This window comes from Trichechus manatus, unplaced genomic scaffold (genome assembly GCF_000243295.1).
Source record: "Trichechus manatus latirostris isolate Lorelei unplaced genomic scaffold, TriManLat1.0 scaffold00087, whole genome shotgun sequence".
Lineage (NCBI taxonomy): Eukaryota > Metazoa > Chordata > Mammalia > Sirenia > Trichechidae > Trichechus > Trichechus manatus.
In genome coordinates, this window is record NW_004444023.1 from 11,637,024 (window position 1) to 11,655,922 (window position 18,899).

Genomic DNA, 18,899 nt, shown 5'->3' on the forward strand with positions numbered 1-18,899 from the left:
ACTGAGGAAGAGCTGCTCCTCAAAGTAGAGTCGACCTTAATGGCTTGGATAGTATCAAGCTTTTGGGACCTTTGTTTTCCTGATGTGGCAAGACTCAGAATGAGAATAAATAGCTGCAAACATCCATTAACAATTGGAACATGGAATGTACGAAGTATGATCTAGGAAAATTGGAAATCATCAAAAATGAAATGGAATGCATAAACATCGATACTATAGACATTAATGAGCTGAAATGGACTGGTATGGGCCATTTTGAATCAGACAATCATATGTACAATGCTATCAGTGATAGGATAATATCCATATGCCTACAAGGAAGACCAGTTAATATGACTAACCACTAAGGCCAAAAATGAAGAAGCTGAAGATTTTTACCACATTCCGCAGTCCGAAATTGAACATATAATCAGGGTGCATTGATAATTACTGGTGATAGGAATGGGAAAGTTGGGAATAAAGAAGAATGCTTGGTAGTTGGAAAATATGGCCTTGGTGAAAGAAACAATGTCAGAGACCGCATGATAGAATTTTGCAAGAGCAACGACTTCTTTATTGTAAATACCTTTTTTCATTAACATAAACGGTGACTATACATGTGGACCTAGCCAGACAGAACACACAGGAATCAAATCAACTACATCTGTGGAAAGAGATGAAGGAAAAGCTTAATATCCTTACCAATTTAGATGTCCTTTATTTCTTTTTCTTGCCTTATTGCTGTAGCTAGGACTTCCAGCACAATGTTAAATAGGAGTGATGACAAAGGGCATCCTTGTCTTGTTCCTGTTCTCAAGGGGAATGTTTTCAGCCTTTCTCCATTAAGAATTATGTTAGCTGTTGTTTTTGTATAGATGACCTTTATTATGTTGAGGGATTTCCTTCTATTCCTGTTTTATTGAGAGTTTTTTTTTTTTTTTTTATCAGGAATGGGTGTTGAATTTATCGAATGCCTTTTCTGTGTATTGAGATGATCATGTGATTCTTTTGTTTTATTTATGTGTGGATTACTTTGATTTTCCAATGTTGAACCATTCTTGTATACCTGGTATGAATCCCACTTGGTCGTGGTGTGTTATTTTTTTGGTATGTTGCTGAATTCTATTGACTAGAAATTTGTTGAGAATTTTTGCATCTATAGTCATGAGAGATAGTGGTCTGTTATTTTCTTTTTTTGTGGTGTCTTTGCCTGGTTTTGGTATAATCAGGGTTATGCTGGCTTAATAGAATGAATTCAGAAGTATGCCTTCCTTTTCTATATTCTGAAATAGTTTGCATAGTATGGGTGTGAGCTCTTCTCTGAATATTTGGTAGAATTCTCCAGTGAATCTATCTGTGCCAGGACTTTTTTGTGTCAGGAGTTTTTTAAATTACCGTTTCAATCTCTTCTCTTGTAATGGGTGTGTTCAGATATTCAACCTCAGTTTGTGTTAGTTTAGGTAGATAGTGTGTTTCTAGAAATTTGTCCATTTCCTCTAGGTTTTCAAATTTGTTAGAGTACAGTTTTTCATAGTACTCTGTTATGATCCTTTTTATTTCAGTTCAGTCTGTTGTAATGTCCTCCATTTATTTTCTTATTCAGTTTATTTGCTTCCTCTCCTGTTTTTCTTTTGTCAATTTGACCAATGGTTTGTTGATTTTGTTGATCTTGTTGATCTTTTCAAAGAACCAACTTTTGTTTCTGTTGATTCTCTATATTGTTTTTCTATTCTCTATTTCATTTATTTCTGTTCTGATCTTTATTATTTCCTTTCTTCTGGTGGCTGTGGGCTTCTTTTGCTGTTCTCTTTCTATTTGTTTAACATGTATAGCTAACGTTTTGTTTTTTTTCTCTTTCTTTCTTTTTTTTTGATGTGTGCATCTATTGCTATAAATTGACCTGTTAGCACTGCTTTTGCTGGTCCCAAATGTTCTGGTATGATGTGTTTTCATTCTCATTTGATTATTGAAATTTTTAAAATTCCATCTTTGATGTCTTTTATTATCCAGTGGTTTTTAAGCAGGGTGTTATTTACTTTCCATGTATTTGATTTTTTTCTCTTGCTCTTCCTGTTTAATTTCTATTTTGATGGTATTGTGATCAGAGAAGATGCTTTGTATTATCTCAGTGTCTTGCATTTTGTTGTGGGTTGCTTTGTGGCCTAAGATGTGATCTATTTCAGAGAATGTTCCATGTGCATTGGAAAAGAATGTGTACTTTGCTGCTGTTGGGTGGAGTGTTCTATATATGTCTTTGAGGTCCAGTTGGTTGAATGTGGTCTTTAGATCTTCTGTAACTTTGTTGAGTTTCCTTCTAGATATTCTGTCCTTTACCGAGAGTGGTATGTTGAAATCTTTTACTATTACTGTGGAACTGTCAGTTTCTCTTTTCAGTGTTGTTAGAGATTGTTTTATGTATTTTGGAGCCCTGTGACTGGGTGCATAGATATTTATTATGGTTATGTCCTCATGGTGGAGTGTCCCTTTAATCATCATATAATGTCCTTCCTTGTCTTTTATGGTGGATTTTGTCTTAACAAGTATTTTATCTGAGATTAGTATTGTAATTCCTGCTCTTTTTTGCCTTCTGTTTGCTTGAAATATTTTGTCCATCCTTAGATTTTTAATATATTTATGTCTTTGTTTCTGTGGTATGTCTCTTGTAGACAGCATATTGATGGCTCCTGTTTTTTTATCCCTTTTGTCACTCTCTGTCTCTTTATGGGTGCATTTAATGCATTTACTTTCAGTGTGATTATCGATAGGTGTGAGTTTATTGCTGTCAGTTTATAGTGCTTTTTTTTTTGTGGTGCTGTTGTTTCCTTTGCTCCTCTTACTCTCCTCTGCTGAACTTCTTTTGTTTGTGGATTATCTTTTAGTTTCTTTCATTTTATATCTTTCGTTTTTACTGAGACTTATTTTTTTCTTCTTTATTTTGATGAGTAGTTTGTTAACTTTCTTTGTGGTTACCTGAAATTTCCCCCTATTTTCCTAAGTTTGAACCACTTCTATTACTTGATATTGCCTTGACTTCCTCTCCATTTCAAAGTTCTATAGCTACACTGTTCATCCCCTGTTTTATTGTTCTGACATTGTTGTCATTTACAGATTGACCTCTTCGGTTCCCTGTTGTTAATCTTTTAGTTTTGTTTTATCCTTGAGAGTTCATTATCTAGGTTGCTATATGACTGATGCTGTCCTGTGCCCTAGATTCAGGTTGTTGTCTGATGTTGTTTGTTCTCTAACTGAGGGACTCTCTTTAGTAATTCTTGTAAATTTGTTTTGGTTTTTATGTATTCCCTTAATTTCTGTTTATCTGGAAATGTCCTAATTTCACCATCATATTTGAATGAGAGTCTTGCAGGATATATGATTCTTAGTTGGCAATTTTTTTCTTTCAAAGTTTTATATATGTCATCCCATTGCCTTCGTGCCTGCATGGTTTCTGCTGAGTAATCAGAGCTTAGTCTTATTGTTTCCCCTTTGTGACTTTTTGTTTTTCTCAAGCTGCTCTTGGGATTCTTTCTTTGTCTTTGGTTCTGGCAAGTGTGATTATGATATGTCTTGGTGACTTTCTTTTGGGGTCTATCCTATCTGGGATTCATTGACCTTTTTGGATGGCCAGCTTTTCATCTTTTATGGTATTAGAGAATTTTTCTGTCAGCAAATATTCAATAATCCTCTCTGTGTTTTCCATTTTCTTCCCTTGTTCTGGAACTCCAATCATGGACAAATTTTTGCTCTTGATTGTATCCTACATCGTTTTCATGTTTTCTTCATTTTTCTTTACTCTTTTCTTTGATTTTTCCTCAAAGTGGCATCCTAGGATTTGTCTTCAATTTAGCTGATCTAGTCTTCCATTGTTTCATATTTGCTCCTAAAACCTTCTACGACATTGGGTATTTCTGAAATCTTGTTGTTTATCTTTTTGATTTCTAATTGCTATTTTGTATGATTTCTAACTGTTATTTATTTTGACATTTTATTCTAGTACTATTTTCCTGAATTCTTCCATTGCTTTGCCTGTGTTTTTGCTGATTTTGTCTCTATTTTCCATGATTTTGTGTATTTTTTCCTTATTTTTGTCTGTGTTTTCCTTCATCTCCTTCTAATCTCTTGGAAAGCCCTGAATATGAGACTTTTGAAATCCCTATCAGGTAGTTCCAGTGACTTTTCTTCTATTGAAGGTCATCTTTTTTTAAAATTTTGTTCACTTGCTGGAACCACCCTGTCTTTTTTAAAAAAATATATTTTGATATTGTCTGCTGTCTCCAGGACATTCAGGAATTATTTTCTTCATTTATTGATTGTAAGTTTGTTTGTTTCATCATGCTTTTTTGTTTTATTTGGTTATGTCTGGGAAGGTCGGCTGGGAGTATTTTGTTGATTGCTTGTCTGTGGGCCTGATACCTCTTACCACCTTGTCTATGTGGACAGGGCTGGTTGCTCAACTATGGTGCAGTGGGGCACCTCCAGCGGGGGTATGGGTGGGGATTGGTCATTTTCAGCACAAACTGGGGCTGGCAAGGCAGTGCCAGGAGGCAGTATGGGCTGGAGTCAGAGGGTCTGGGGGTCTGTGCCATTGAAGCTCAGGTGTGTGGTGCTCAGCATGTAGCACAGATAGGCAGGGGGGAAGGGAGAGAATGTGATGTGTGGAGTTAAGTGGGAGAGAGAAAGAAGATAAAGAAGAGAGAGAAACAGAAGAAAAAAAGAAAAAAGTAAATAAAATGGCAGTGTGGTGGGTGTCGGTGGGTGGAGGCAGGACAGTCCTGGGGAGGCCGTGTGCCAGTGGCTCTCTAGCTGTGCAGTGTGGCTCAGCCTGTCAAGAAGGGGTAAGGACAGCATACAGGGTTAGATGGGTGGGAGAAAAGAACATAAAGAAGGAAAGAGAGTAATGGAAGAAACAAAAAACAAGAAAAATAAATATAGTGCTGAGGGAACCAGCCATTGGGGGTTGGGTGGATCTGGTGTGGCAGTAAGCTGGTGTCTCTCTCACTGGGTGGTGTGGCACAGCCCCTCAGGAAGGGGCAGAAGCAGCACAGGGCCTAGGTGGGAGAGAAAGAAGGAAAAGGGAGAAAGGTAAAGATAAATAAAAGTAAAAAATATGGCACTGAATGAGTCAGTGGGTGGGGGAGAAGCAGACCCAGATAGGCCATGTGCTGGTGGCTCTGTAGCTGAGCTGTGTGGCATGGTCTGCTGAGAAGGGGGCAAGGGCAGCCCACAGGGCTAGGTGGGCAGGAGAAAGGAAAGGAAGGAAATGAGAGAGAGTGAAGAAACAAACAAACAAACAAAAAAAACAAAAAAAATATGGTGCTGGGGGAACTGGCCATTGGTGGTGGGGTGGACCTGGGGCAGCAGTGAGCTGGTGTCTCTCCAGCCACGTGATAGTGGCCCATTGGAAAGCGGGGGAGGCAGCATACAAGGCAGAAGGGTAGGGGGTGGGAAAGCGTGTATCCCGGATTACAGGATGCTCTGTTTCCTTTTGGGAGCTCCATGAAGTTGTCTTCCTGTACTCCCTGTCCAGGGTCCTTGTTGATTGTGATCCAAGATGATGAATCTGGGCCGCGTTAGCTGGCAGGAGACCTCCACTCAGTAGCTTTCCTCGTACTCTGTTATCTGTCAGTTTCTTCTTCCATTCAGTGTTTGATTGAGTTCATCTAAGTTTGATGCTTAAACTTCCAGGGTTGATGTTTGTGTCTGTTTTACTTAGTTTTTCAGGTCTTTGCTGCAGAGGGATGGCATGGTGCTTCTGTTTATAGCACCATATTTGCTCCACTTTATGTATGACCTCTTTCAATCGCCTTCCTAAAAGATGTTGCCTGACATATTTTGCTTAGTTTTGTAGTTTTCTACTGCACTTTCTGTTGTTGTTGTTGTTAGCTTCTCTCAAGTCAGCCCCTGACTCATAGGGGTTCCATGCACAATGGAAAGAAACGCCTTTCCTGAGATCAGCTGTGGAATGGATTATTGTGATCCATAGGGTTTTCACTGGCTGATTTTCAGAAGTAGATCACTGGGCCTTTCTTCCTAGTCTGTCTTACTCAGGAAGCTCTACTGAAACCTATTCAGCATCACAGCAAAATGCAAACCTCCACTGAAAGACACTTGATGGCTGTGTATGAGGTGTATAGGATGGGAACTGAACCCAGGTCTCCAGCATGGAAGGAGAGAATTCTGCAACTAAACCCACCATTTCCTCTAGAGAAGTCCTGTTGTTGTTGTATGCCATCAATTCAATTTTGACCCATACCAACCCTATATGACAGGGTATAACTGTAATAGGGTTTCTTAGGCTGTAATCTTTATGGGTGCAGATTACCAGGTCTTTTATCCCATGGAGCACTTGTGGGTTCAAACTACTAACCTTTCAGTTAGCAGCAGAGTGCTTAACCATTGCACTACCAATGCTCCTTAGAGAGACTATTAGTGATTTTTAATAATATGCTCCTGTCACAACCCCTTTTCAATTCTTTTAGTGGGTTTTCATTGCCTTTGGGATAATTTCTTAATTCCTTAGCGTGATTTACAGGTTTCACATGAATTTACCATTTAAATACATCCCATCTCACTCCTTGCTGCTCCACACAATAATCATCCATATATTTTCAGGTCCTTGAAACTGTCTCACTGTCTTTCAACTCTAGACATTTACAAATATAACAAACCCTGCTCTGTTCCCTCTTTACCTAACACTTTCACACTGATTTTTGGCTTCCCAGATGGATGCTTGTTTCCACTACTTCTTCAGTAATCTGTCCCTCTAACCAGCCTCCATATAATCACCAAAATCTACACTAGTTTTTCTCTCCTAAGGTCCCCTTAATCTCTACACCGCCTCAGTGTAACATCCTTTTAAGTGAAAATTGCCTGTCTTAATTCCTCTCTCAAACTATAAACTCTAGTAGCCAAGTGTAAGGCACGGAGAAGTCACTAAATTGATACCCTCATTCCACTGCCTTCCCTAATTTCACTTCCTGCCCCCTTACCTTACTTTGGGAAAGAAAGTGCAATGGCATCTCCATGCTTCACCACAAATTCATCTCTGATAGATCTCAGATCTTCAATTCTGTGTGACTTGTTGCTGAAAGGAACGTCTTCAAACCACAAATAATCAGAAACTATCCCAAAAGTCACCTGTCAAACCTTGCCAGGTTGTTCTAGTCTTCTCAACCTTAGAAGCAGTGGCTCTGCTTGCTGGTACTGCAAGAGGAACTCTTGTAATAGAGCAAAATCAGGTGCAAAGGACAGAGAGATTGGTACAGAGCAACTCCCAGTTTACTTACGATGCAGAGATCACAGCTGTAAATACAGGAGGGTGTATTTGGCTTGAATAATCATTAGCTAATAGAGAACTTTCTGGGGCACATGGGTGTACTTACGGGAGAGAAGGAACGCAGAAAATCAATTAACAAGCAGAAGAACAGAGAAATGTCAACCTTTCAAATCAAAGGGAATTTAGAAATTGATGCTCTTACTTTCTGTCCTGTAGTTTTCCCCATTTTTGGCAACTTTTCCAAGTTGACACAGACAGTAACTGACCCAATTGTGAATCAGTCGCTTCACAGAGTATGTCTAAAGCCCATGAAAAACTGTGTCTCTACTAATAGGAATACATTAGAGTCATATAATATTTGATCTGAAAAAAGGATCAGTTGTGTTGACACATCACTCCAGCAGTATTTCCAATGTCCATGAGTTGATGAAATTCATAAAATTTCAACATACCTCTAAAGTGAAATCGGTATTTCTGGGTGGTGCAGTGCTTAAAGCGATTGACTGCTAACCTGAAAGTTTGGTGATTTGGAACGACTAGCAGCTCCTCAGGAGAAAGATGTGGCAGTCTGCTTCCACAGAGTTTTATAACCTTGGAAACTGGGGTCACTATGAGTCAGAATTGACTCAGTGGCAGTGGATTTGTTTTTATTTTTATTTTTTTGTTGGGTGGTGCAAATAATTACTGATGACAGCAACAAAATTAAATGTACCGGTGTTAATTTACTTGCATAATATTTCTCTTTGCAGGAATTTTCAAGTTATTGGATGGTGAGGATTATGTGGGTCAAAAAAGTTCACTTAAACCTGAATGACACTGACAGGTTGCAGATGCAATATTTTTATGTAATTGTGTCCTGTGTCAGAAGGAGCTAAACCTTTTGCAGGCTAATAGCTAAGTCCAGAAATTTAAATATGATATTTTTTCCATAATTTCTCTAAGATTTAAATTAGAGATTATTTTGTGTTTGTGTGAATATTAACATTCAAATATAATGTTGATGAAAATCAGGGAAATATCATTTTTATTTGTTATTATGTGTTCATTTATTGAGGGTGTTATGATTAAGATAGTCTCACTGTTGTTGACAGTTCCCTCAAGTCTATTCCAACTCATGGTGACCCCATGTGTGTAGAGTATAACTATGCTCCTTAGGGTTTTCAAGGCTGTGACTTTTTAGAAGCTGGCTTCCAGGCCTGCCTTAAGAAGTGGTCCGGATGGGTTTGAACCACCTACCTTTCAGTTAGTAGTCAATTACTACTTAACCATTTGCTCTACCAAGGGACTCCAGTGAGAGTGTAGGTGCACTGATTTGATGATCTCGGCCAAGAACCAAGCACATCCACTACAGAAACATACTCTCTAAATTCAGAATAGTCATTAGTTATGGGAAATATACACAGAAATTTGATTGGGGATGGTTACAGAAGAAGTGGTACCCATGCAGGAAATGTCTCATTTCATGCATTAATCAAACTGTCACAAATATTGCAAAGCATTAGATTTTATTTATTAGCCTGGGATAAATTTACAATGGTTTTAAAATGTTATTTTCTGTGTGAATTAAATATTATGTAATTTTTTCAAGCTGATATAGCATAAATTTAATAAAGTATGTGCTAGTTTTCAATTATCAAGTGTAATTGTGCTGTTGGGTTAAAGTCCCCAGGATACAATGACAAATTTTTCTGCTACATCTTAGGGTGCATGTGCATAAGGGCATAAAGGGAATCAGTATTCATCTCAGACTCAGAAATATTAGGTTATGATTCCCACGGGAAAAGCCCTTGAGGAAGCCCCGCCATCTTCTTCTCGTATATTTTATCAAAGATTTCACTCTGGGCCACCGTGAAGTGATGCTTCCAGTCCCCAATAACTCCTATTAAAAACAAAAAATAAGTCCAGATCAGACTTATAAATAGTATCCTAAGACCTCATTTGAACTTCTCCTGTAACTGTTCTTCTGCCCTTCTTTCATGACACTGAACTGGAAATTGCAGGCAATATGTCTCACTTACTTTGGACATGGCATCAGGAAAGACCAACTGCTAGAAAAGGCCTTTATGATTGGTAAAATAGAGGGTCAGCGAAAACAAAGGAAACCCACCATGAGATGTATCAACCAATAGCTGAGACAATGGACTTAAACATAACAAAGATCATGAAGATGACACATGATGGGCCAATTTTTCATTCTGTTATACACAAGGTTGCCGTGAGTCAGAGCTGACTTGACGGCAACTAACAACAACAACAGCAACTTAACAGAATGATAATAATTTCATGTCAGGAGCCAGATAACCATAGACTGTAACTTCAGACTTCTAGTTACATAATCTATTTGAGCCTTAAGTCTGCCATCTGTTAAATAGGTCTATTTCTAGTACATGCCTCATAGTAATATAGTGATTGTTGAATAACAATGAAACACATTGTATGATTGCAACTATATGAGATATCTAGAATAGGCTAGTGTATAGAGAAAAAGTTTACTAGTGGGTAGTAGAGTTAGGAGGAAGGGAGGGTGAAAGGAAGACACAATGCTTAGGGGACACTGAGCATCTGTTAATGGTATTTGAAAAATTTGGGAATGGTTATTGTTGATGGTTGAACAATATGATGAATATAACTAATGTGAAGATTGTGGAAATGGCAAATGTTCTGTTACCTATTACTTACCACAATAAAAAAAGGAAAAACAAACAAACAAAAAAAGCAAGGTAACAAAAACAATAACAACAATAATAACTTCAACTCAAGGCTTGTTGTTGTTGTTCATCCAGCCAGTTCTGAGTCATAGCAACCCGATTTACAACAGAAGGAAACGCTGCCCAATCCTGTGCCATCTTCACAATTGTTGCTATGCTTGAGCCCATTGTTGCAGCCACTGTGTCAATCCATCTCACTGAAGGTCTTCCTATTTTTCACTGATCATCTACTTTAACAAACATAATGTCCTTCTCCAGGAACCGTTCCCTCCTGATCACATGTCCAAAATACATGAGATGAAGTCTTGCCATCCTCCCTGCTAATGAGCATTCTGGATGTCTTTCCAAGACTGGTTTGTTCATTCTTCTGGCAGCCCATGGTATATTCAGTATTCTTTGGCAACTCCATAATTCAAAGGTATCAATTCTTATGGGGTCATTCTTATTCATTGTCCATTTTTCCCATGCATACGAAGTGATGGAAAATACCATGGCTTGAATCAGACAAACCTTAGTCCTCAAAGTGACATCTTTGCTTTTTAACACTTTAAAGATCTTTTGCAGCAGATTTTCCCAATGCAATACATTATTTGATTTGACTGTTGCTTCCATTGGCATTGATTGTGGATGCAAGTAAAATGAAATCCTTGACAACGTCAATCTTTTCTCCATTTATCAAGTTATTGCTTATTGGTTCAGTTGTTAGGATTTTTGTTTTCTTCATGGTGAAGTGTAATCCATAAAGAAGGCTGTAGTGTTTGATCTTCATCAGCAAGTCCTTCAAGTCCTCTTCACTTTCCGCAACTCAGTGTCCACCCTATATATCGTAATAACTAGTTTCTAATCTTCCTCCATCATCTCATTTTCACACACCCCACATTCTGAATACAAAGTTCCATATTTACAGATAATTCAACTTCCTCAATACTTCACCTCCACTGGCACTCACAATCTGTTGATCCTGCCCCATTTTCACTCTCCCTTTTTCTTTCCTTGGAATTGACTCAGAAGCAGCGGACTTCTGTTTTTTTTGGTGTTCGTAATTTATTTACTTCATTGTAGTTGTTAATTGCCCTCAAGTTTATTCTGACTGGTGGCAGCCCGACATGTGCTGAGTAGAACCACTCCATAGCATTCTAAAGGCTGTGACCTTTTGGAGTCAAATCGCCCAGTTTGTTTTGCAAGGTGCCTCTTAGTAGGTTTGAACCACCAAATTTTGGCTAGATTTGAGCACCTGTTTGCAGCATTCATTATCCATTTTGAAATGACATAATTAATGACTGTAATCACTCCCTTTCATTTTAAATTCTCTTGCTCCTTTCACAAGATCTAAAATTCATCTGATACAATCCTAATTTCAGATTTTAAACCAATGCAAACAAGACAGGAGCTAAAAGAGACAACCTTGCTAACTTATTTCCCTTTAAAGTTATGACTGCTTAAACCAAGTCATACTGCCTGAAAATCATTCCTTATTTTTATGCTTTACATTCAATACCTTACACTTATCTTCTCTGTCAGCTGATGATTTTGATTCACATTTACTTTAGAAAATAGAAAACAGAATAATAAGACACAATGCTTAGGAAACACTGAGCTTCTGATAAGGGTGATGGAAATATTTGGCACTGGTTAATGGTGATGGTTCTGCAATTTCCTGGTAGTACAACTGCTCATGTACCTCTATCTATGCCCTTTCCAGTTACTATGGACAAAGTGTTCATGTTGCTATCTAAGCCAGCTCTTCATCTTGGATCTGCATCTTACTCTTCTCCCTTCCTCAGGATGTTGCTCCAACAATTATGTACATTATCACCAGTATCATTTTACTTCTCTGTTAAATCATTTTTGTTGTCGTTAGGTGCATTCAGTCATCTCTGACTCATAATGACCTTAAGTTTAACAGAAAGAAATGTTGCCTGGTGCTACACCATCTTCTTGATAGTTGGTATGTTTGTATCCATTGTTGTGACTATTGCATCATTCCATCTCATGGGAGGGGCTTCCTCTTGTTTCATAACCCTCTACTTTACCAAGCATGATTTCTTTCTGCAGTGATCATTCCCTCCTGATGACCTGTCCAAAGTAAATAAGAGGAAGTCTGGTCATCCTTGCTTCTATGGACCATTCTGGCCGTACTTCCTCCAAGACTGATTTCTTCATGATCCTGCATGTCCACGGTATATTCAATACTCTTTGCCAACTTCTTCTGGTAGTAAATTGGAACTTCTCCCAATTTAAACAATGTTTCTCTGGGTCTTGCATACTCTTCAAGTAACTGCTCCATTTTTCTATTCTCCTTTTCAGAAAAGATCCAAAGAAAAGTTATTTATACTTTCTGTCTGTGGTTCTTTTGCTTAGAGTTTTTCCTTAAGCACATGCTAATTAAGACTTTGTCCCTGCCACTGAAATTTCTCTTGTCAATGTAACAAAGAGTCCCCATAATGCTAAATTAAATGGTCAATTTTTGGTTCTTGTGTAGTTCAAACCTTTAGCATGTTGTGGTACAAATGGTTACTCCCTAACAATTCTTGAAATTCCCTCTTCATTTTGCTCTTAGGGCACCATTATTTTTCACTTGGGTATTCCAACAACTTTCTAAATAATTCTATTTCTTTTGAATTGTGATACTCACAATGTGCTCTCAATGCCACAGATTAATTCTTTGGAAACTTAAGCCTAGGTACATCCTGGCTTGCTCCAAATTTCCCAATGCCTTCTATGCTATGAGGTATAGAAGCCAAGATCCCTATAAGGGCTTACCAAATGCAGCCCAACCCAAAGCTATCTAGTCGATCCTGAATCATGGTGACTGCATGTATATTACACAGTACAACTGTTCTGTAGCATTTTCTTGGCTGTAGTCTTCAGGGAAGCATATCGCCAGGCCTTTATTCCATGAACTGTTAGTTCGGCTCTAACAGCCAAACTATGTTAATAGTTAAGTGCAAACTGTACGCCACTCATGGTTCTTTACAAGGGATGTTGTTAGGTGCCTGTCTTAGTTATCTAAAAACAAAACAAACCAAATATGTTGCCATCAAGTAGATTCCAACTCATAGCCACCCTATAGGACAGAGTAGAACTGCCCCATAGGGTTTCCAAGCAGAAGCTGGTGGATTTGAACTGCTGACCTTTTGCTTAGCAGCCATAGCTCTTAACCACTGTGCCACCACGGCTCCCTTAGTTATGTAGTGCTGCTATAACAGAAATACCACAAATGGATGGCTTTAACAAAGAGAAATTTATTCTCTCAGAGTCTAAGAGCTAGAAGTCCAAATTCAGGGTGCTATCTCCAGAGGAAAGCTTTCTCTCTCTGTTGACTCTGGTGAAAGGTCCTTGTTATCAATGTTTCACTGGTCTGGAAGCATTACAGCACAAGAATCCCAGGACCAAAAGATGCACTGCTCCTGGCACTTTTTTCTTGGTGGTAATGAGGTCCCTTTGTCTCTCTGTTCACTTCTCTCTTTTATATCTCAAAAGAAATTGATTTAAGACACAACCTAATTTTGTAGATTGAGTCCTGCCTCATTAATATAACTACTGCTGATCCCACCTCAATAACAACATAGAGGTAGGATTTACAACACTTAGGAAGTCATATCAGATGAAAAAATGGTGGACAATCACACAATACTGGGAATCATGGACTAGCCATGTTGACACACAAATATTTGCGGGACATAATTCAATCCATAACAGTGTCATTGAGTGATTTTGACTCAGAGGGACACATGTGACAGAGTAGAACTGTCCCATAAGATTTTCTAGTCTGTTTCCTTTTGGAATCATATAGCCAGGCCTTCCATCTGAGCCATCTTTGGGTGGACTCGAACCACCGGTTTTTGGCTAGCAGTTGAGCTCTTAACCATTTGCGACACCTAGGGATTTCTTGAAAATAGCTAGAAGGTAGATAACTACCCCAAGAGAGATATTATTCATCAACTGGGCTTCACTTTCATAGTCTTCTTTCTAAGTTTATAAATACCCCAACTCATTCCTTCAACTTTCAGAGTTCAGATGACACTTATGTGATTTCAAAGATCCAAACGCTTCCCTTGCCCAATATATTAGTGCATCCAAAGAAGTAAAGTTATTGGTTGTCCATTTCTTTCATGTTCTATGATCAGAAAACTCTCTCTTACCTTTTCTCATCAATTTTCCTTTGCTGTGATCCATAAATCTATCTGGTAGTAGGGAAAAATTGCTCATTTTATTATTTTTCATGACCTCAAAGGATACATTTTTGAGGACAGAGTTGAGTTCTTCAGGGCCTAGCTTCTTGCCCAAGAACTGGCTGATCTTCTCTACACTGGCTCTTATGTCCTAGAATAAGAAACAGAAGAGAGAGGACATGAAGAGAAAGTACAAAGAGGAAGAAAGAAGACAAACAAAGTCAGGGGTGAATGAAGATCAGTAGCAGAAAAAACTAAAGAAAAATAGGGAGAGGATGAATTGGTTGTACTCATCTGGAAAGTGATCAAAATTGGATAAAAAATAAAAAGAAATGGGACATTTGGAAGCAATGAAAAGGGAAAATGGAGATAACCAATGTATAAAATATACACGATAAACATTGATCACCTGTATGACTGAGTCCAGGAGACTTTAGAAATTAGGTAAATGGAACTATAATTTGCGAAGGTAATCTTCAGAAAGAGCCCAGACACTGAGAGGTCCCTGGGTAGAACAAACATGTTGCGATTGACCACTAATCAAAAGGTTGAAAGTTGAAACCCACCCAGTGACACTATGGAAGAAAGGCCTGACAATCTGCATCTTAAAGAATACAGCCAAGAAAATGATATGGAGCACAGCTTTAATCTGTAACACATTGGCTTGCCATGAGTTAGAATCTACTCGATGGTAGCATGTTCTTTTTTTAAATGTTCACAGCTCTCATGAAATGCAAATGTCATCAAGTCCTTTCTTGTTGAATTGATTACATGTTTAAAAAAAAAGAAAAGAAAATATTGAGGACATTAAACAAGTAAGGCATGTCCTACATAAGCAGGATAATGAAGATAAAATGGGCAATAACCCTATTTGATCTCGTCACTGGAATAACCTCTGATTAAAAGGGTAGTATAGAAACATTGAAGAATGGGGTAATATTAATGGATAAATGCAATGGAATACATACATGTAGCAATGGAATCCTACTCAGCCATAAAGAGAAATGAAGTCCTGATTCATACCACAACATGGATGAGCCATGCAAACATTATGCTGAGTGAAATAAATCAGTTGCAAAAGGACTAATACTGTATGGTCTCACTTACATGAAATAAGGAAATATATAGAAACTAAAGATCATTAGTGGTTATAAGGGGTGGAGTGGAGGGGAAAAGGGGGGATTAGCTTAGGGACATTGAAATTTGTTAAAAGTGGTGGAATGATCTGGAAAGGGCTCGTGACAAAGTTTTCACAGCTTGAATGCAATCAATAATGGTTATACATGTAGAAATTATTGAACTGGTGTAGGTTTTGTTGTGTATATTTTTACCCCAATAATAAAAAAAATGGAGGAGGAAAATAAGAGAATGGAGGAAAATTATATTACTATGAATTGGTATGAGAGAGAGTGAATTATTTGGTTACCTGATGTAGCTCCTCATATGATATCATCAGGAAGTTCTCTTTTCCTCTCATTTGCAGCCAGCCATGGATATGGTCAAACCATGATCCAAATACCACTGAAAGAGAAGTGAGGAGAAAAGATGGCTCTTTGGATCATCAGTGTGTGCTCAGTTGCGTATACATTTTGTGCCTGTGTTTGAAGATTAAATGAGTGGAGTCGTAGAAAGTCTTTTCCTTTTCCCCAATTTCATGACAAATAGGATTCTGCAACTACCATGTTTATGGCAAAACTCTTGGCACCATAAAAGATAAACTATTTAAGAACAGTTTCACATCTATGTGGGAGAGAAATGATATTTGGGATTTTGAAGAGAATTGAGTTACCAAATGGAACCACTAAGCTTGATATCAATCTTTTTTGCAGTCTTTTATTAAGAACCTCCTACTCCTTCATCCCTTGGATCTGGTTGTGTCTGCTCTTCACTCCTCAAGCTGTTCCTACACCTGTTACCCATCTCTGTTTATTGGTAGGACGATCTACACACTTTTCTCCAATCTTTATTTTTAGCTCTACAATGTGTTATAGAGGTCACTCTTAATAGCATGGCAGTATTTTTTAATTTTTAAATTGGATAATATTCCATTATATTGTTGCTGGAGAATTTTTTTTCTTAATTTTTTGCTATTACAAAAGAGACTTCTTTGAATAGTCTTGTACATCTATTTATCTATCGATTTATTTGAATTTCTGCTAGTGAATTTTTCTCTAGTGTAGAGATTGGAATTATGCATATGCAATTGTAAATGCACATCTGTTATATTTTGAAAAATTATCTTTAATGGCTTGTTCTAATTTTGTATTCCCACCACCAACATGTGAGCATGCCTGTCTACCCACAGTTTCACCACCAGAATGTATTTCAAAGGTTTTGAATACTAGCTGTGGCAGGTAGAATGATGACCTTCTAAAGATGTTCATGTGGTAATCCACAGAACATGTGACTATGTTGCCGTTCTTGGAATAATTAAGTTAAAGGTTTTGGAACTGGCATATAATCTTGGCTATCTGTGTGAGCCGAATGTAATCTCAGTGGTCTTTGTAGGAGAGAGCTGGGAGTGTCAAAGTCAGAGAAGAATTCATATCTATGGAAGCAGAGTTGAAAGTGATATGGCCATAGCGAAGAAATGTGGGCATCCTCTGTTATTAAGTGCCGTTGAATTTGCTCTGAATCATAGAGACCCTATAAAATAGAAGTAAACTTTCCTCAGCCCTGTGTCATCTTCATAATACTAGGTAAGTTTGAACCCATTGTTGCAGCCACCATGTCAATACCGCTCATTGAGGTTACCTCTCTACTTTACCAATCATGATGTACTTCTCCAAGGATTGGTCCTTCCTGAAAATGTGTTAAAAGTAAACTAGACCAAGTCTAGCTAGCCATCCTTGCTTTTAAGGAGAATTTCAGCTGTTTTTTCTCCAAGATAGTACATGGTATATTCAATATTCTTCACCAACACCAAAATTCAGACGTCTCAATTCTTGTGTCTTCCACTTTCATTGTCCAGATTTCTCATGTATATGAGGTGATTGAAAAACATAGCTTGGGTCAGGTGCACCTTAGTCATTAAAGTGATATCTTCACTTTTTTAACACTTTAAAGAGGTCTTTTGCAGCAGTTTTACTCAATGCAATGCATCATTTGATGTCGTGACTGTTGCTTCTATGGGCATTGATTGTTAATGCAAGTAAAATGAAATCCTTGACAACATCAATATTTTCTGTTTATTATGATGTGGCTTTATTGGTCCAGTTGTGAGAATTTCTGTTGCCTTTGTGTTGAGGTGTAATCCTTTCTGAAGGCTGTAGTTTTTGACCTTCATCAGTAAGTGCTTCAAGTCATCTTCACTTTCAGCAAGCAAGGTTGTGTTATCTGCATATCTGAAGTTGTTAATGAGTTTTCTTCTAACCCTGATGCCTTGTTCATATAGTCCAGCCTCTAGAATGTGTAAAAACAAGAAACAGATTCTTCCTCAGAGCCTCCTGAAAGGAGTGGAGCCCTGTAAACACCTTGATTTTAACCCGTAAGAACCATTTAGACTTCTGACCTCTGGAAGTGTAAGATATAAATTTGTGTTGTTTTATACCACTATGTTTGTGGAAATTTGTTACAGCAGCAATAGGAAAAGTAACACATGTTCCATTTTATGCTCAACATCAGGCATATTAATAAATTCTAAAATATTCTTTTTCTTTCTTTGTTTCATGACTGAATGAGAGGTACCTCTGAGCCTAATGGAGATAGAATAAAAATATAGGGGTATTGGAGAAGTCTGATTTCTCATTCCTTGCTGAAAGTGAAGACAACTTGAAGCACTCACAGATGAACGTCAGAGAATACAGCCTTCAGTATGGATTACACCTCAACATAAAGAAGACAAAAATCCTCACAACCAGACCAGTAAACAATATCATGATGGAGATGAAATTGAAGTTGTCATGGATTTCATTCTGCTTGGATCAAAAATCAACCTCCATAAACAGTGGTCAAGACATTAAACAATGTATTGCCTTGGGTAAATATGCCATAAAAGACCTCTTTTTTGTGTTAAAATTAAAGATGTCACTTCGATGACCAGGGCGCACCTGACTCAAGCTATGGTATTTCCAATCACCTATATGTATGGGAGAGCTGAACAATGAAAAAGGAAGACTGAAGAAGAATTGACGCATTCACGTTTTGGTGTTGATGAAGAATATTGAATATACCATGGACTTCCAGAAGATTGAACAAATCTGTCTTGGAAGAAATACTGCCAGAATACTCTTTACTAGTGAGGATGGAGAGACCTCGGTTTCCTTATTATGGATATGTCATCATGAAAGACTAATTTTAGAAAAGGAGATCATGTTTGATAAAGTTTCCCAGCAAAATCAAGCGAAACCCTCAGTGGGATGGATTGACACAAAATATGCAACAATGAGCCAAAACATATCAACAATCATGAAGATGTCACTGGCCTGGGCAACATTTTGTTCTGTTATACATAAGGTCACCATGAATTGGAACCAATCGATGGCAACTATCAACAAAAACAACAACAAAAAACCTAGTTTAGATGGCAATATGGCTGTTTAAACCACGAAATTGTAAGACCTGTAGGTGAGGGGCAGGAACTGCCATTCCATCCAGATTCCATAACTGAGTTAGACTCACCATTTCCCTGAAGAAACCATTCAAAATATTGTTCAAACGTCTCTGGATGTTTTACATAGTTAACTGTTCTCCAGTAATAAAAACCAGAAGTAAGAACATCTCTCGGATTTCTGTTTACGTAAATAACCTGAAATAGAAAAAAAA

General features: G+C 37.8%; 1 protein-coding gene across 1 annotated transcript in view; it reads right to left on the reverse strand.

Moving 5' to 3' along the window:
* Positions 1-9,015: 9,015 nt before the first annotated feature.
* SULT2A1 (sulfotransferase family 2A member 1) overlaps positions 9,016-18,899 on the reverse strand; it is a 67,075-nt gene continuing 57,191 nt past the window's right edge. The window contains exons 3-6 of the mRNA XM_004381919.1: positions 18,756-18,882; positions 15,562-15,656; positions 14,106-14,286; positions 9,016-9,131 (exon numbers count right to left, since the gene is read on the reverse strand). Of these exons, the coding sequence (XP_004381976.1) occupies positions 9,016-9,131; positions 14,106-14,286; positions 15,562-15,656; positions 18,756-18,882 (519 nt within the window). The remainder of the gene's footprint in view (positions 9,132-14,105; positions 14,287-15,561; positions 15,657-18,755; positions 18,883-18,899) is intronic.